We start from the raw sequence: 19,512 nt of genomic DNA, 5'->3' as shown, positions 1-19,512 counted from the left end.
CGACTCTAACCGATGGCAAAATAAACTTTAAATTTGACATTTTATAAAAAGTGAGGTAGTTCTCAGGCAGAAGTTTTAATGAAATGGAGTAAAGTGAGAAGTCTTTGAGAAAAAACACCTCTTACACCAAACAACTAGAAAAACACTATATATACAGTATAGATATGGCTCATTGAAAGTGTCTCCCTTGTTCGTTACGACGCCACCTACTGTTCCATGGCCTGCATTGCTCGACGTACGCAGACAAAACCAATGCAAAACAACAAGCGAGGAACGACGACGCCACGCCTGGGAAATGGAAAATTCCAGGACCTCGAGCTCAACAACGTTTAAATTCAGAGGCGGACGGAGTACACGGCTTCATTACTTGAGCAAAAGTACAGATATCCCCAAAATTTGCTAAATGTTACTCAAGTACAAGTAAAAGTACTACAGTCAGATGTCTACTTAAGAAAAAGTACTGCAGTACTTGTTTTTAAAAGTATCAAGAGTACATGAGTACATTTTCTAAATATTTTTCTAGGAACACTATCATTAACTAACTGCATCTTCGTCCATGGTTTCGTCGCTCAACTAAATCTGACCATGGAGTTGTTGTTTTTTCTGTTTTTACAGGTGCTCACGGTTATGGATAGAAATGTATTGGAGTGTAGAGTACAATATTTGCCTCTCAAATCAGGGTATCCGTGGGGTCTTAAAAAGTCTTAAATCCAATAATTTGAATTTAAGGCCTTAAATGTCTAAAATTCTCCTAAAATTTCATAAAAGGTCTTAAATACAATTTTGAAAGTAAATCTTAAAAATATATTAACGTTAAACTTTATTTAAAACGTGCATAAACTTCAGTCTCGCGTTGAAATGTTTCTATTTTTGAGATTGCGCTAACTACAACACGGAACTTAAAGTATCGAGCACCGCTAGCTAGTGTGCTGTGCACGCGCCGCAGTCTGTTATAGCTTAGCATAGCAGCGGAGAAAACTTAACGAAAGCCCACAGCTAAGCCGAACGACTTGTGGCTCCAATTTTCCTTCATGTCTTTTGTACTTTTTTTTTGCCCATATGGATTTGAAATGGGTCTTAAATTTTATTCATTATGGTCTTAAAAAAAGTCTTAAAAAGTCTCAAATTTGACTTGTTGAAACGTGCAGAGACCCTGTCAAATGATACTCGAGTAAAGTACAGATCCCTCAAAATTGTACTTAAGTACTGTAATCAAGTAAATGTACTCGGTTACAGTCCGGCTCTGGTTAAAATGACAAAGACTGACTTTGGACGTAACTGAAAATCAATAAAAGAGGTTTCTTAGAAGTTGCCCCTCCCACCTTAAGCTGTGTCAGCACATTTGTGTCCTTGAATTTGAGGGAATGAATCGTGGAAAGTCCTCAAAATCTTGTTCTTGTCATTGTTGAGCTTTGAAGCTGTGATGCTAAAGTTCATGCATCTCACACAGTACAGCGGCCACTGCTGTTTGCAGGTACTTGACATCATACTAAACCTCCACAGTGTGATTATTTGACTCTTTGAGTTGCATCGGCCTCGTCCTGGAGGCTGGAGTTGTCATATTAAAACAAACAGGAACAAAGTCACAGTCAGCGATAAAAACCCTAACTGCAGCTCATCTTTCTCCGTTTTCACGCGGAATGATCACACTCTCTCTGAACTCTTTCTGCGGCTCAATTCAAAAACAGAGTGTTTGTAAATGTGTTGTTGTTGTTTTTTAAATATATTGATCTATGATTTAAAACGTGGCAGGGAGAAGTTTGGTCTTTGATGAGAGATGAGAGGTCTCTAATGAGTGTTGCATCAATAATAATCTCCTGACACAACAACAACAACAACAACAACAACAACAGATGAAAATGTACAAACCCCTGTGGGTTTGGAAGTTTGTTAAAGACATCCATTATGATCCATATTCATCGAGCTGTGCAGAAGAACTTCTCTTCACTTCAGGTGGAAAAAACTTACTGAACAGAATGAGGCAGAAGTTTGGAGACATTTTCAACCCGGTCAGAGATACACTACTGTTCAAAAGTTTGGGGTCTTCTATACAATTATTGCTGTGTTTTCCACTAAAAGTCAAAATAATTCTACAGGTTCAGGACGTGAGAGGAAAAGCGTCGAGTGACACTTATCCGTCTAAAAGGCAAAACATGTAAAAATGAAAAAAAAAAAAAGACGTAACAAAAAAAGATATTATGGGCAATTTCACATTTTATAAAGTCACAGAAACTAAGAAGTGTTGGGAGAGTTTGGGCAACTGTCAAAGTGTTTTCTCTCCATAAACCACACTACAACAGGTTACTCATCCCAAACTATGTTTATACTGTCAATACAAGCCAATCAAACTGTCTATAATGTATAACGTTATTTTTTAACTTTTAACAGCTTAGTATAGTTGTTTATCGTTATTTTTACGTCTTTCTATATCGTAGTTCTTGGAAATGCATGTTTATTATTGATTATCTTTATCTTTGCTGTCTTTTGCTGCTGTGACCATTTTACCTGCTACACCTGTACCCTCATCGCCAATGAAGGACAATCTTAGCGCTTGAACGTACCAAGACATTTTCGGACAGCGATATGCTTCCATGCTTTGTGGCAACGATTGAAGAAGACCCAACACGACTGCGTCCCAGTGCACAAAGCGAGGACTTTAAAGACAAGAACTTGACGACCACACTCACTAATCCAGCACCTCAAATTCATCATAGAATCACTTGAAAGTCTTGAGGAAAGACTTCCAAGAAGAGTGGAAGCCGTTATAGCTGCAAAAGGGGGGGGACCAACAAAGTACTGTACGCGTATTTGAATACGTCATCACAGTCCCGAATACCGCATGGCGCGTTTCCATGACGACTGGCCGGAAAAACACGCGCGCGACGTCATGTTTACGTGACTCCAGATTGTTAAAACGAGTCTCTGAAGTAACGCTAAAGTTTAAAAACAGGGGCACACATACGCGGTTACACAGGTACGCTGGTTTATTTGTAGCGCTGCTTACCCTAACCCCTCCTTTAGCGCGCTAAAGGAGCTAATGCAGCTAACTGGTAAACAATGCCTGGACTCCGGCGCCGCGGCACAAAAACACGGCGTCACACGCGTCTTTTTCCGGTCAGTCGTCATGGAAACGCGCCATGTGTTAGCGTTGGACGCCGTTAACGCCATTTTGTTCTACACTACAAATGTTTTTTTTTGTTTTTAAGAAATCATACAGCAATCGGTGCTAATGTTGTGGTGGCCGCAGATTGAGCTAAAGCGTGTCAATATAAGTGTTAGCTGCTGCTGCGTACGAGATGACCCGATCACCCGAGGACACGCGTGAATCCTCAAACCACCTTCTTACGTGGTTTATGCGACTCTGAGGATTCATTCGGGAACAGATTGGGTTCAGGGTTCAGATCTGAACCTCGGGCCGTGACCGGATCACTCAGGACGGACGCTGATGCCCGGTCTGAATGGTGAATGGTACGTCCCTCTCTGCAGCCACAGCAGAAATCCACAATCTCAAAGTGTCCAGTCGTGTCGAGTCTGCTTCAAATGCGAGCCTCACATTTCTATTCTTGGCTGAAACCAGTGGAACCTGACATGGTGTGTGTGTGTGCGTGTGTGTGTCTGCTCAGCACAGTTACACAGAGCAGTAAAAATCTCCCGACCGCTCGTTAACGACGACTTTCTGTTGTTTTTGACACCGTTTTAATTTCCCATCGTTGTTGTTGTTTTCGACAGCTCAGCAATTTGTCAATGTCACGCGCGGCCGCGTCCGTTTCTTTGTTTTGCTCATTCTCGCGTTTGACGTGAACGTTAAAACAAAGCTCTTGACCTGCACGCACAGGATTTAATGCACTACTGCTGCTGCTGCTGCTGCCGCTGCACGATTCTGCAACTTAAACTAAAAACTCACATCGGTTCGTGAATAACGGCGTCAGCGGTGTTTGTACAGAGGCGTCTTAATGGGCGTTTTACTTCGTGCAAATCATTTATTGTGGGTTTCCTCAACAGTTGAAGCTTTAAAAGGCTGTGTGGTACATTTACTGTATATATAAACCATTATTTGTAGCTCTAGTGACCACAGTAAATGATCTGTATCTATATACAGTGCTTTCCTGGTGTTGATAACCACTCTCACCACCGCTCTTTACGCAGGAGTTTTTGACGTTTACCCATTCACACACACACACACACACACACTCATTTATTTATTCACTCAGCTACAGTACACTACCGTTCAAAAGTATGTGGTCACCTATACAATTTGTTTGTGTTTTCCATTAAAAGTCACACTTTTATTCATCAAAAGAGTTGCAAAATGAATAGAAAATATAGTCAATACATTGACAAGATTAGAAATAATCATGGAAAGAACCAGCAAAACTGTTTTCAGCTGTGCTAAAATCATTGCTCAAGGGTTTTCAAATCATCCAATACCCTTCTAACTAGGGCTGAAATCAACCAAAGAAACTCTTGGTCGACTAAAGCCCTGAAATTTCGACTAAAAATTCGACTAATCGGGAGGGCGGGCCCGAAATATGCTAATAATTCTGATATGTTCATAATCAAAACGGACGGAGCAACCTTAGCTTACCGTCTTTAAATGATATGCCACGTTTGTAGTAGAGCTGTGAAAAGAAAACTGTTGCTTGAAAAGTTTGCATTCGACTTTTTGTTATTTACCGTCATCTACTTTTGAAACATGCTTCCGATGTCGTTGACATGGATGCTACAGAAGGACCGACTGTAGCCTAACATGAAAATCTCAAAATTCACGTCTAATTATTGGCAACGCTAATCTGTGTGTCGCTCATGAGCCACGGAGCGACAACAACCGACTGGGCTGGACTAAACCAAAATGGTGGAAAACGAGGGGGTGTTCTCGGAAAATTTAAGACTTTTTTTAAGGCCATAATGAATACAATTTAAGACCCATTTCAAATCCATGCTGGCAAAAAAGTACAAAAGACATGAAGGAAAATTGGAGTCACAAATCGTTCAGCTTAGCTGTGGGCTTTCGTTAAGTTTTCGCCGCTTTTAAGACCTTTCAAAATTGTATTTAAGACCTTTTATGAAATTTTTGGAAAATTTTAGACATTTTAAGGCCTTAAATTCAAATTATTGGATTTAAGACTTTTTAAACCCTGAACATGGGTGCTCTAAAACACCCCTATTAGACTTGGTACTTTCCTCCTAATGAAATAAGGAAACCATAAAAAAAGTCGACCAGTCGACTTTGACTTTACAGCCCTACTTCTAACGCCATTAGCAAACACAATGTACCATTAGAAAGCTGTAAATGGGCCTCTATACACCTGTATAGTGTATAGAGGCAGTGTATTTATGATTCTGATCTGATTTAATGTTATATTCATTGACAAAATAAAGCGCTTTTCCTTCAAAAATAAGGACATTTCTAAGTGAGCCCAAACTTTTGCTCGAGCAAACATTTCCACCCACACAAGAGTCTTTGCTCAAGGACACTTTTTTTCAGCAACTTCCTCCACAAAAGTGCAATCATTTAAATGAGTCGTGCAGAGACTCGAGTCGAGCCTGGGTTGTGAAATAATGACGACAATAATAGAATAGGTTCTTTTTGGTGGGGTGGGCGTGAGTGTGTGTGTGTGTGTGTGTGTGTGTGTGTGTGTGTGTGTGTGTGTGTGTGTGTGTGTGTGTGTGTGTGCGTGTGTGTGTGTTCTTCCATCCTTACCCACAGAACATCTGGATGTTGTAGAGGGTTGGGTCGTCCTCCAGAGGAGCCAGCTGCTGCAGACACAGCTGCTCGCATCCTCCGTTGAAGCCGTCGGAGCAGTCGATGCCGATGTGGTGGTCGTAGCACCCGGTCCCATCCTTCATAGGACTCAGCCCAGGAGGGCACTGTTGTGTGGGGGGGGGGGGGGGGGGGGGAGGAGGAGGAGGAGGAGGGAAGCATGTGTTAGAAATCACAGATTCTTTGGCTCCATTTGGTGACACCTTCTCCTTCAACCTGCCTCGACAGCGAGAAGCTGCTGCGTTAACTCCAACTCCAGATGGAGAAGAACATCTGTGAACGCAGAGCTGGAGCCTGTTTCACTTACAATTCCTCACGTTATCAGACGAGAAAGAATCGGGAGTTACAGCAACAGAAAAGTAGGACAGAAAGTGAAGTTTTACTTCCGAATATTGAAGTAATTCATCACTCATGAAGCCAATTAAGTCATCATACGTATGACAAATGTGTTGTGCGGATCTAACTTTGCTTAGCTCGAGCAATACAAAGAGTTCTCTGAGGACTTTTAGTGAGTGCCACGTTTTCTTGTTTCAGAGATTTGGCTTCGATAGCTTAAGCCTCGTGTACGTGGGCCGTCGTGGAATTTAAACTTGGATATGGAGTCCTGCCTCCAGCCGCCTCCTCCTGATCAGTAAATACTTCATATCCCGTATCTATATACGGGATATAGTAAGTAAGTACATGAAGTACAGCATGTGCTGCTTTTTCCTTCGCTTTCATTGTGGAGGAAGATATTTTGGAATTTAGGAAACAGCGGACGTTGAAACAATCCAATGGGAAGAAGATTTGAAGAAGTCAATTTCTGTCATTTGAGTACAAAACAAGCGTTTGGGCCTCATCGGCCTAAGTATAAACACACACCGTATCTCTATTTAAGATTTGGATTAACTTAAAAATGACTTTTTGCTCACAAAATGAAGTAGAAAATACCAAAACAGTGGAAACAGAAGTAAGAACCAACTAAGAAATCTAATACCTACGTATGTACGTCTTTCTTTTAGGTTTCATTAAAGTGTCAGTTTATCACGTACAGTCGCTCTAATCCTCTTTCAGTTGGCTCGGTTTAATCCAGACCAGAGTAAATCTAGGATTTAATGTTTAGATTTTACTGACATTAGCTATTCCAGCTGTGTGTGTGTGTCAACAGAAGAGTTTCAGATATGGAGACATTAGTGTGAAATTAGTAGACTGTAATGTGATCCCAAATAAAATATAATAATAAAATACAATAAAATATACATTTCTCAGAAGACATTACTTTAGTGATGATATTTGCAAAAAACATCAACAACAACTATGTCACAGATCAACTATTAGAAATTAATCGGAAAAAGAGTCTTAAATTATGAGTTGGAGATGTACAAAAGAGGCGAGACCTGACTTCACTTTTTCCCCTGGTTTTCATTTTCCTCAGAGACCTGTCAGCTCAAATTCACATTATGTTTTCCGTCAGCCATGTCTTCAAAGGGAACTTTGATGTGGTTACATTTTAACAAGGCCCCGCTACCTTCAGAACAGCGACGAGGCTGTTCCTCTCCTCTGAGCGCTGACAGATCGGCAACTGCTCATTTTATTATTTAGCCGCACTCTATTTATCAGCGGGCCCAGGCGGCTCGTTCACCGTGTAAACCTGTCGTGCTTGTTGTGGATTTCAGTGAGTGAAAGTAAAAGCTGAAATTTTAAAATAAGATTTCCACAAGAGTTTCTCACACTCATTTAAACTGGCAATCATCAATTGAATCCATCAGAAATTTGCTTGACAAGCACTTACGACAATGTGTTTATGAAAATAGGCTCTGTCAAGCAAAACTATCAGACCTGCCTGAGCGAGCGTTTGCGTCATACCCCATCCGTCTGTCTTGACATAAACATTCACAAACATTAATTTGACAACGAAAGTTGTTTAGGTTTAAAAGTTATGTCCAACAGTTGGTAAGTAGTCATATCCGATGACTGAGAAATTTTGTGCAGTTGTGTGTACGATAGCGATTTTTGTTTTTCCAAAATGGCCGACTTCTGGGTGGGCAGAGCTAATGGAAGTACAATAATTACTATGTTATTACTTATTACTAATTAGAAGTTTGTTTGGAATCGTGAGAGCATCTATGCACGACTTCGACATGATCGAAAATAATCTGTTGAGAAACAAATTTAGTCCCGATCCGACGACTTTTGTCTGACCATGACGCGACTTCAGGGGGCGCTATAGAGCCCTGGGGCTACAAACAGGTTTGCGTCCTATGCCAATGCCGCATTTTTGATTGTGAGAAATTTCATGTAGTTCTGTTTACGTTAAAACTTTACAAAAAGGAGCTTTCCTGCCATTTTAACGTCAACTTTGTCAAACGTGCCAGGAACAAGTTTGTTCAAATGCGTATATGCGACTATAGATCATTTTTATTTTTTCCAAAATAGCTGACTTCTGGGCGGGCGAAGCTAATGGAAGTATATTAGATGTTTGTTTGGAATCATGAAAGCAAGGAGTGTACCGAGTTCGGTTGAAATCGGAGAAATTTTGTGTAGTTCTGTTTATGATAGCCATTTTTGTTTTTCCAAAATGGCCGACTTATGGGTGGGCGGAGCTAATGGAATACATTAGAAGCTTGTTTGGAATCATGAGAGCAACAAGCGTACCAAGTCTGGCTGGAATCGGAAAACAACTACACGTGACTTGGACAGAATAGAAAAAAATCTGTTGAGAAACAAATTTAGTCCCGATCCGACGACTTTTGTCTGACCATGACGCGACTTCTGGGGGGCGCTATAGAGCCCTGGGGCTACGAACAGGTTTGCGTCCTATGCCAATATCGCATATTTGACTGTGAGAAATTTCATGTAGCTCCGTTTACGTTAAAAAGTTGCTTTCCTGCCATTTTAACGTCAACTTTGTCAGAGCGCTGAGGCGACACCTTGACATAGATAAACTCGTTTGATAACGTTTAATCATTAACTTTTAACGAGTTTGTTCAAATGCGTATATGCGACTATAGCCATTTTTTGTTTTTCCAAAATGGCCGACTTCCTGGTGGGCGGAGCTAATGCAAGTACATTAGAAGTTTGTTTGGAATCATGAGAGCTACAAGCGTACCAAGTTTGGTTGAAATCGTAAACAACTATGTGCGACTTAGAAACGAAAGAAACCAATTGTGTCCTGACTTTTGTCTGACCATGGAGGGCGCTACAGAGCCCTGGGCCTACGAACAGGTTCGCGTCATATGCTAGTATTGCATTTTTCGCCGACCCGACCTCTGTGCCAAATTTCAAGATCATTTATGCACGTTAATCCCCTCAAAAAGGAGCGTGATGACGGAGAAAAATCCTAATCTCAACAGGAACAATAGGCTCCTCCACGTGTAGCTCACATCTGGGTCCATCCATCGACCACATAAAGACCTCCTCCCCAGTTACAACACTGCAGACGTGTAAATGCCAGCACAGAATGGAGGCCACGCGTTGAGCGAGCGGTCGTCGGCCTTTGATAAACTGATATTGATTGTGTCACGGCGCGAGTCTCCGCTGTGACATACGACTTATTATGACGACTCGTGATGAAACGGAGAGTCTTCTAACCGCCCGACGCCGACTCGCCGCGATCGATGCGCGGACGTGCGTGGTTACGCGGGGCGGGGGTTGAGAGGAGGAATTTCGTATCGACGGGTTCGCGCCGCGGCTTTATCGAACTGCCGTAACGGGCTTTCCAAACACAAACTCTGGCCTATTTTTTTCCCCGGCCGTCTGTAGGGTAATAACAACATTAAGAGTGCGTGTTTGTCTGTGAACTCGTGAGATTCGCCACAGATCTGCTCCATAATCCCGGGCAAATCTTCAATAATCCTCCGTATAAAACCACTCCCAAAACAACAGTCAATGCACGACTGATCCGTCAAAAATGGTATCTGATTAAAAAACATATCTCGGCTGCTACTATTTGGAATAAAGGTACAATATTATTTTTAGTTGAATAAATGCACAGCTTGAGTTTTTGCGATTTGTTTAAAATCTAAGATAATTAGCGCCAATTAGGAATTCTGCTGTTAAACGGCTTTTTTTCAACATTTAAAAAGTTTTGGGAAACTCTAAAGTAAAGAATTCAATATCTAATACTTTTAATCAGAGTATTTTTTGACATTGATGACATTTCTAGGGAGAAGGTAATTAGCTCTTATGTAGAATTTGAAAAGGTTGATAAAGGACCTTCTCTGGACTCTGAACGTTTCACATTTATATTCTGCTTTACCCGGAGTTCAATAAAACAGCAATAACGTTGGCGGGGGGGGGGAATAAATCAGGGAAGTGCTCTTGTACACTTCTGGACCCGGCTGCAAATAACACGACATAAAAGTATCAGCATCCTTTCAAATGAACAGATCGAGTCGCTCCGCTGCAGGGTCAAAGAAGGAGTTTTTTCAGTACGATTGAAAAACGTGTCGGACGATTGCTGTGGAGAAGGCTGAAGGTACACGGGTCTGTGACACCGACACAAACGCCCACAGTGACTCAATTGTGGGCTTTAATTGTTAAGTTCGGACGTGTTTTGGAGGTTTTCGAGAAAAACCCACACTGTTTTCTGTAGGACGATAAAAGAGTGGCCACCTTATTTGGGAAACTCAGAGCTCAGGATCTTCAGGATCCACATAGATATGAATGATTTTAGAGTTTTTAGAAGATTTAGGAGCCTGTGATTACTCAGTTTAGTAGAGCTGAAGCTGTATTTTTTTGAAAATGGCTCCCAGAGAGAGAGTGTAGACCAGGGGTCACCAACGTGGTGCCCGCGGGCGCCTGGTAGCCCGCAGGCAGCCAATACAGTGCCCGCGGGCTCACTTCACTTCACCTCACTTGCATTAAGATTAAGATTAAGAACCCTTTAAGTCCCGCAAGGGGAAATTCAATTCTGCAGTGAGTTAGTGAACACACACAGCACACAGTGAGGTGTAGAACATGTAACCCAGCGCAGTGAGCTGCCATGCCAGTGAGCGGCGCTCGGGGAGCAGTGAGGGGGTTAGGTGCCTTGCTCAACAGCACTTCAGCTGCGGACTGGTCGGGGATTGAACCGGCTACCTTCCGGTCTCGAAGCCCTAACCACTAGGCCACAGCTGCATGTATCCGTATGATCGCTCAGTAAAATATCTTTGATATTGTTTATAAAAACTGGTAATCGTTAGGAGTAAGCACTGGAATGAATGTGTATGCAGTTGAATGCATAATATTAATCATTTAAATGGTAAACAAACAAAAGAAAATATTATATGGTAGCCCTCCATATTATTTTTTACCACTAATGTAGCTCTCTGTCTCAAAAAGGTTGGTGACCCCTGGTGTAGACCATCACTTTTTTTCCAAACCTTCCCTGAAAAAAGTATTACCTTGCTCAAATAAAAAATAAAAAATGATGTCCAAATATCACATTTAAAAGTTACAGCTTATGACCTGATTATTTTATGCTGATATGATATACAATAATACTGCACTTTACCCAACCTTAAAGGGATTGTTTGGAATTTTGGACATAAGACCTATTTTCCAACTCAGCCGGTGTGATGGAGACGTCTGGAGACGTTTTCAAGAAATTTCAATCAGTTCTTCCAGTTGCCGAGTTCGCTGGTGCTATGGCTAGTGCAAGTCAGTGGTACCAGTTATAACACTCATACCGACTCCACAGTGCACCCGAGGCAAATCAATTGTAACGGCAGACTATCGATGTACATATCTGTGTTGATAGAATGTTTGAAATAAAACCAACCTTGCAATTTGAAGGATTTATGTCTCAGCAGTAGCAGCGTGTCATACTTCCGGCAGCGGCGGACCGATTCCGCTGCTGCTGAGAAAGTAGTCCCTCAAAAATTCATACGATGCGAGGTTAGTTTTGTTTCAAATATTATTCTATCAACACAGATATGTACATCCATAATCTTCCGTTACAATTGATTTGCCTCGGGTGCACTGTGGAGTCGGTATGAGTGTTTCTACTTGCGCTAGCCATAGCACCAGCAAACTCGGCAAATAGAAGAACTGAATGAAGTTTCTTGAAAACGTCTCCATCACACCGGCTGAGTTGGAAAATAGGTCTTATGTCCAAAATTCCAAACTATCACTTTAATTCTTTGCCCTGATCCAAAGGATTCTCTTGACACTAGTTAGCTAGCCACCGTCAAAGCTAGCTAGCTAGCCAGATAGCTTAAATTGGGCTACTCTTTGCAATTTTGACAACACAAAACATTAAAACTTTAATTTTCAGCGACTGCTTTGCTACTTAGATTTATTTTTGGACGAAACCCACCCAGGACGTAAGCGATATATACGTGACGCCAAATGGTGCGTCTTTGCTAGCATGCCCGAAAAAGAGCTACGGGACTTGACATGTGCTCTGACTGTGCGGTGTGCGATTCACATTCGACTCAAACTATTAACTATATTATATTAACTATACTACTAATTGAGAAATCATAAACCTTGTTTTCGGTCCTTTGGACGTATATTCGGTTCAGTATAAATCAAACTTGACGTCAACTTAAAATCCATTCGTTGACAAACTAAATCACGTTAGAGGGCAAAGTCATCACGAGTCATCTTAGATAGATTTTTAATAAATGGACATTAAGTCGCGGGAGTGACTCACGCTCTCCGCGATGGAAGAATCGACCACTGTGTGCCTTTACTTTAATTCACCGCTTCTTAATGGAGATACATTCCTGCAGCGCTTTTGAGGCAAAGCGCTGCCAAACAACCTCCAATCGCTGCCTGCGAGAGGAGGTTTGGACGTGAGGCTGCACACTCTTCAAACGTCTGTTGGAGCAGACACTGGCAGCAGAGTGTGTGCTGTATTTAGGAAGCAATCAGTCATTCTTAAAAGTGTCTTTAATGAAGACGCACCAAAGACTCATCTTTCATTCATTCATCCATTACGGCTCCTTAACTCATATTAATATATTCATCTCGGCGTCGCAGACTGGAAAACAACATGTCAAAGCAGCATTGCCTCGCGCTTTCTTTACGATACCGACGGACAGAATGTCGTGGAATGAGGAAATAAATAAGACACTAACAGTTTATTTTCCCCCTTTTTTACGAGGACGCGACACATTTTTTGAACGACTTAAGGCACAGATGATGTGACGTTATCACAGGGACGAACTGAGCTGCGAAAACAAAATAGCTTTATTTAAACCTATATATTTATTTTTCAGTTGCCGATTCAAACACAGCTGTGTTAGATGATCAGAAAATATTCAGTGAAACAAAACTAAATAATAATAAATGCATTTTAATGAGGTAATTTACACAAATACATATATGTATATAAGAAATAATAAAGGCTCCAAAATGGATCTTTGGGGCACACCACGGGAGAAACAACCTCTTGGATTCAGATAACGAAATGTTCTATTATACAAAAGTCGCGTTCTTTACAGACCATAAATATGAAGTGTTTTTATGAAATAAAAGTCGAAATTATGAGATAAATTGAAATTATGAGATAAAGTCATAATAATGAGATAAAAAGTCGAAGTTATGAAATAAAAAGTAATAATTATGAGATAAAGTCATATGTATGAGAAAGTCGAAATTATGAAATAAAAAGTAATAATTATGAGATAGTCGAAATTATGAGATAAATTGAAATTGTTAGATAAAAAGTAGAAATAATGAAATATAAAGCAATAATTATGAGATTAAGTCATATTTATGAAAAATTTGAAATTATGAAATAAAAAGTAATAATTATGAGATAAAAAGTCGAAATTATGAGATAACTAGAAAAGCACTCGGAGAGCGCAGACCTCCGCCAAGGCAGCTGACGTCTCACCATGTCACACGCAGCCTCTGCTCGTTTATTTACTCTTGATATCAGTATAGAAATGTTGACTTAACGCATTACGCCTCAGGAAAAAGCTTCACTCTGTTTTATACCAGTGACGGGCGCGTTAACGGCGCTAGCGGCACCGACGTTAGCGCATGGCGCGTTTCCATGACGACTGACCAGAAAAAAAAAAACGCGAGTGACATCATGTTTACGCGACTCCCGATCGTTAAAATGAGTCTCTGAAAGTGACACAGTTTTCAGGGGAGTCCAGGCACCGTTTAGCAGTTAGCTCCCTTAGCTCCTTTTAGCGCCGTTAGTCGAACTGGATCGGTCTGTTTATTGCGCATGTGTTTAGTGTTACTTTTGAGACTCACCCGTTTTATTTTATACATTTATTCATCTATTACAGGTCAATTTCTACTGTATAATGGCGTAAATATTATTGATTTGCTGTCATAAAGCAAATCCTGCTCCACAATAAGTGCAGTAGCAGCTAAAAATCATGCGTAAGAGAACTAAGACAATGTAGTACAAGTCAGAAACCTGAGTTTCATTTTCAAACTTATCTATTCTGAAGACAATTCACATCAACTTCACTTTCAGTGTTTCTTTACAGCGGGAAAACAATCATCCAGAGGGCGGCGTGATCGAGATAAAGCAGCGTGTGCGAGGCCAAAGGTCAGCTCACGCCCGAGCGCTTGGCTTTTGAACCTCATCTCTTGTGGAGGGTTTGTTTTGGTGCAGAGCAGAGAAAGAAAAGCCGTAACCCCTGACAGCAGGAACAGGAGCGAAGCTCGGGGTCAAATAAACACCAGGAAAACAAGAGACCTTTGAGAGATAAAGACCACATCATCGACATCATCATCATCTGATCCTGGATCTTTGCTCTCAGTGAGCTCTGTTATATCAGAGAAGATATAAAACATACGGAACATTTTCTCAGTAATTAATATTCGGTCAGATTTTTTGAATTTTTTTTTTTCTGTTTTTCTGATTACTTTTTTTTTCTGTTTTTCGGAGAATTTTTTTTTCTGTTTTTCAGAGTAATTTTCTTTTTTCTGACTACTTTTTTTTCTGTTTTTCGGAGAATTTTTTTTTTCTGTTTTTCTGAGAAATTTTTTTCCCCCTTTTTCGGAGGAATTTCTTTAACAACATGGACGGCTTGTTTAGTTTAATCAAGTTTTACTATGATCTGGGTTTAAGACACTGGGAGATAGTCCTGTCTTTAAGTCAGATAGATGGTATTATCATTAGTTTGTCGACTTAACGCAGGCACCTGAGGACTTTGCGGTTGTTCAGAAGGAAAAGCCCGTTCAGATCTGCTAGACATAGCGATCTTTCTCCAGGATCAGTTGGACAGATATGGCATGCTCCATGGATACAAGACGATGCATTTGAAATGCATTCAGGCTGGCTACGTGGTGACTCAAGAGACGATCAGGAGACTGCTGAAAATATTGGATGCACACGGTGTGCAGCTGAGGCGCCGGAATCACCTTTGGCGGCGTGTGTGCCATAGCAAGAGTTCTCCATAATTCTGAAAAAAATTACTCTGAAAAACAGGGGAATAAAAATTTGCACGAAAAACAGAAAAAAAAATGACTCCGAAAAACAGAGATAAAAAAAATTACTCAGAAAAACAGGGGAAAAAAATATTTGCACGAAAAACTGAAAAGAAATTACTCAGAAAAACAGAAAAAAAAAATTAGACAGAAAAACAGAAAAAAAATTATTCAAAAAATCAAACCGAAAATTAATTACTGAGAAAAACAGGAGTTTTTTTTTTTTTTTTTCAAGTGAATGCAATACGCTTCCGTAAAAACAAGCTATCAATCTGTTGTTCTTTTTTAAAAAAAAACTGTGATTAAGGTCACTCACTTTTTAAGTTTTTCAAAACTTGATGGTGAATTTCTGACAAAAACAAGAGGCCGTGTTATTCGTGGCCACGCAAGCGTCGTGACGTTGGAACCAGAATGTTTTTATTTGAGGTTACAGAGTTCGCAGATCGGTGATAAAACACAAAAACGACACTTTACACTTGAATCACCAGCGTGATTCAGATTCTGCTTTATGTCTGTTTGAATGTGTTCTCTCATCATTGCACTCCTCTCCATGATTAATGCAAACACTGTTCTCACTTCAGTTTAGGACGAACGAGCTTTCGGAATCTTAAAAAAAAAAAAAAACCTTGATGAATTTAGCATTGAGGTCATATTTAATTGAGCAAAAGTTCTTCTGAGGAACTCTTGTTCAATCGTGTTTAACTTTTTGCCAAATTCCACTTATTGTATTTTATTTAAAAAAAGAAATGCTCAATGCCGTTTCCAGTTACTGCGAGATATTTTCCTGAAAAAACGGATGCACCGAGAAACTGTTTTGAAATACTCCTCTTTGTGATTTGCTGTGGTGTTAATTTCGTTGACCCGACAGCGGTGTTTACTTTCACTGGTTCGTGTTCTTCACTATAAATCACTCACTGAAGTGACTGAGCACAAACGCTGCTAATTGCAGGAGACTCCGACAGACGTTTATTACGTCTTTGTAAACCACTAATGGGTATTTAAGTCGTTCACATTCAACTGAAAGTGTAAATGTAGCTCTTCAAAATTGATCGTGAAAAGTGGCAAAAAAAAAAAAGAGCACATTTTCAAGCCCACACTTTGGACGACAACACAAACTGTCGCGTCACATGATTGAACATCCAATCAATCCTGGGTCCTTTGTGTTGTTGCGTGCATCATTATGAGATAAAAAGTCATAATTATGAGATAAACAGTTTAAATTATGAGATAAACAGTTTAAATTATGAGATAAAAATTAATAATTATGAGATAAAAAGTCATAATTATGAGATAAACAGTTTAAATTATGAGATGAAAAGTCATAATTATGAGATAAACAGTTTAAATTATGAGATAAAAATTAATAATTATGAGATAAAAAGTTTAAATTATGAGATAAAAAGTCATAATATGAGAGAAAAAGTTTAAATTATGAGAAAAAGTTTAAATTATGAGATAAAAAGTCATAATTATGAGATAAAAAGTTTAAATTATGAGATAAAAAGTCATAATTATGAGATATAAAGACAAAATGATGAGTTAAAGTCATCATTATGAGATAAAAAAGTCAAAATTATCAGATAAAAAGTCAAAATTATGAGATAAAACGATGAGCAGCACTGTCTCACTGTGGAACACAGTGGTGTTAGCAATGTTGCGTCACAGGCTTGAACGCTCAATCAATCCTGGGTAATTTCTGTGTCGTGTCTTCTTTTTCTCACCAACCATTAAACCATGTGTCCGTGTAATAAACCTGTCAATAGCCTTTGACCTATGAACTCATCTATAGCGGATCCCCGAGCGCTGGCTCAGCGGCCGTGCACTGCTCGGAAGGTAAAGAGGTGAACAATCTGGTCAAATACAGGAGGACGGATTCTTTTAAACGAGTACACACCGAATTTTAGAGACCGAATCGAGAGACGACATCTATGCAGACTTGTTGCACACAGTCAGCAGCTGTTCAATAGGTCAGTAGCACTAGTAGCAAGATCATAGTCAACATAGTACTTACCTCTTGCTCCTTGCAAGGATCGTTTACCTCATAGACGGTGGATCAGACTGAAACCAGGAGGCTTCCTGAGCCCAAATCTTAAGAACTTGAGAAGTATAAACCTGTGCAGGAAACTTTTCCCGAGCAGATGCATCCGTAAACATCCTCTTAGTCTTAAACTAAACACACTCGAGTGAGAAGATAATGACAAATCTGACGCTGCCGTGTTCTCCTTTAAGGCCGAGGTCTCTCTGCCAGGTATCGACTCCGCTCAGCACTGCTTTGTGTCCCAAAATGTGATCACAGTCAAGTCTGTTTTTGCTTTTCGCTGCCTCAGGGGGGAAACTACGGCAACAACAACAAAGAAAATGGCAGAGAAAAAGTGCTGCTTACTACTTAAACGCCCGTAATTATAACAAGAAGAAGAAACGGCCGGCGACGGCCATAAGTGGCCACTGCTGGACACTGAAACATCAAATAAAGCCATTTAATATGAAGTTTCAAGTGCTAACGAGTTATTATTGTGTATATATTTTCTATTTGGAGATCGATTTAGCATCAGAAATAGTTTTGTGAACTATGTATTACAGTTATGACTAGTGCTGGGCATGCTAACGTCGTTAAAGCTAACCCATGACGTCATGTTTACGCGATTGTTAAAATGAGTCTCTAAAGTAACGATAAACTTTAAAAAAAACAGTGGCACACATACGCAGTGCACAGGTACGCTAACGTTATTTGTAGCGCGGCTCTTTTCGTTTAATAAACAGACCGATCCAGTTCGACCGCTAACCGGCGCTAAAGGAGCTAACTGAGCTAACTGGTAAACGGTGCCTGGACTCTAGTGCCACGGTACTTTAGAGACTTATTTTAACAATGGGGAGTCACGTAAACATGACATTGCGCGTCTTTTTCAAGTCAGTCGTCATGGAAACGCGGTAACGTTGGTAGCTTTAGCCAGCAGTGTTCAAGTAATGCTAAACTTTAAAAACAGAGGCACATATATGCAGTACACAGGTACACGGCTAATTTCTCAAGCTGCTCTTTTTGTTTAATAAACAGACCGCTCCGGTTCCACTGTAGGCGCGCTAACCGGCGCTGAAGGAGCTAACACAGCTAACTAGTGCCTGGACTCCGGTGCCGCGGCATGAAAAACTGCGCTACTTTCGGGACTCTTTTTAACGGAACGGAAACATGACGTCACACGCGTCTTTTCCCAGTCAGTCGTCATGGAAACACGCCGCGCGCTAACGTTAGCGCCGGTTACAAGGTAGTTATGACATAACTGTAAGCTCAGGGGATTCTGAGCACAGTCACAGACGACAGTTCCTGTTACACACACACACAGAGCAGATCATTCTTCACACCGAAGGTCAAACACCACATTTGAGTAGATCGGCCCTTTAAGACGCAATCCACGAGAAACCTGAGCAACAAAACGGCAAAAATCTGCCTCGGCTGTCGTTAGCCGCGCACGCTCTAATGTATTCCTTTTTAAGTGAAAACAATCACACGCTGAATCCGAGGGGTTTGAAACTTAAAAGCATTGTCATTTCAGCCCGCGTCGTTTTTCATCAGGCGTCAAACGCAAAAAAGACACACACATAAAACATGCAGCCGCTTAGAAGCGTAGTAGCTGTTCATCCGCGAAACGGAGAGCAGTGTAATTTATCATAAATGGAAACACGCTGTATACCCTGTTGTAAGGATCTAAATAATTAAACACGACACAATGAAGACACGCAGAAGTGATGCAACAAAGACGCACAACACGAGTTTCTTCCGACGCCATAAAAACTGAGCTAATGAGCAGCGGACAGTAATTCTTGTCATTCAGTCGTCAACAACAACAACAACTGGGTTTTTCCACCGTTTCGCAGGGAAGTCGAGTGACAAGATGGAGCCAATTAATCTCACACTCTTGCCGTGATTAGTACACTCTCACTTGCCGCCTCTCTCACCCTCCCCCAGGAGTGCCAAACATCAGCGAGACGGAGCCGGGGTCGGTCAGCGCGGGGGGCCGCCCGGCGTCAGTTTGACTCGCTCTCCCACACGGAAAGATATTAAATGTAGAGTAGAAGCTACTGGCGGCGCAGGATCAGACAAGGTGTGAACTGATGAGGGTAGGAGTCGGCGCGCTGGAGCGCTGCCAGTGTTTACCGGGCCCGTATTAGACGGATGAGAGGCTCATTTAGAAGCTTAGAAACGGTCGCGAGATAATTACAAAAATACACAGGGAAATTACGCGGCGGCAGCAGTTCTAACGCGGAGCAGTGTGTGCTGACGGACAGCGCTGTGTGTGTGTGTGTGTGTGTGTGTGTGTGTGTGTGTGTGTGTGTGTGTGTGTGTGTGTGTGTGTGTGTGTGTGTGTGTGTGTGTGTGTGTGTGTGTGTGTGTG

At 40.9% G+C, this 19,512-nt stretch overlaps 1 protein-coding gene across 1 annotated transcript in view; it reads right to left on the bottom strand.

The window, feature by feature from the left end:
• astn1 (astrotactin 1) overlaps positions 1-19,512 on the bottom strand; it is a gene marked incomplete at both ends in the record, with an annotated part of 401,060 nt that overhangs the window by 220,118 nt on the left and 161,430 nt on the right. Inside the window, one exon of the mRNA XM_083888886.1 lies at positions 5,702-5,868. Within this exon, the coding sequence (XP_083745012.1) occupies positions 5,702-5,868 (167 nt within the window). The remainder of the gene's footprint in view (positions 1-5,701; positions 5,869-19,512) is intronic.

This window comes from Microchirus variegatus (genome assembly GCF_963457635.1).
Source record: "Microchirus variegatus genome assembly, chromosome: 5".
In the NCBI taxonomy this organism is placed as follows: domain Eukaryota; kingdom Metazoa; phylum Chordata; class Actinopteri; order Pleuronectiformes; family Soleidae; genus Microchirus; species Microchirus variegatus.
The sequence above is the reverse complement of the archived record's forward strand: the minus strand, read 5'-3'. Positions and strand labels throughout refer to the sequence as shown.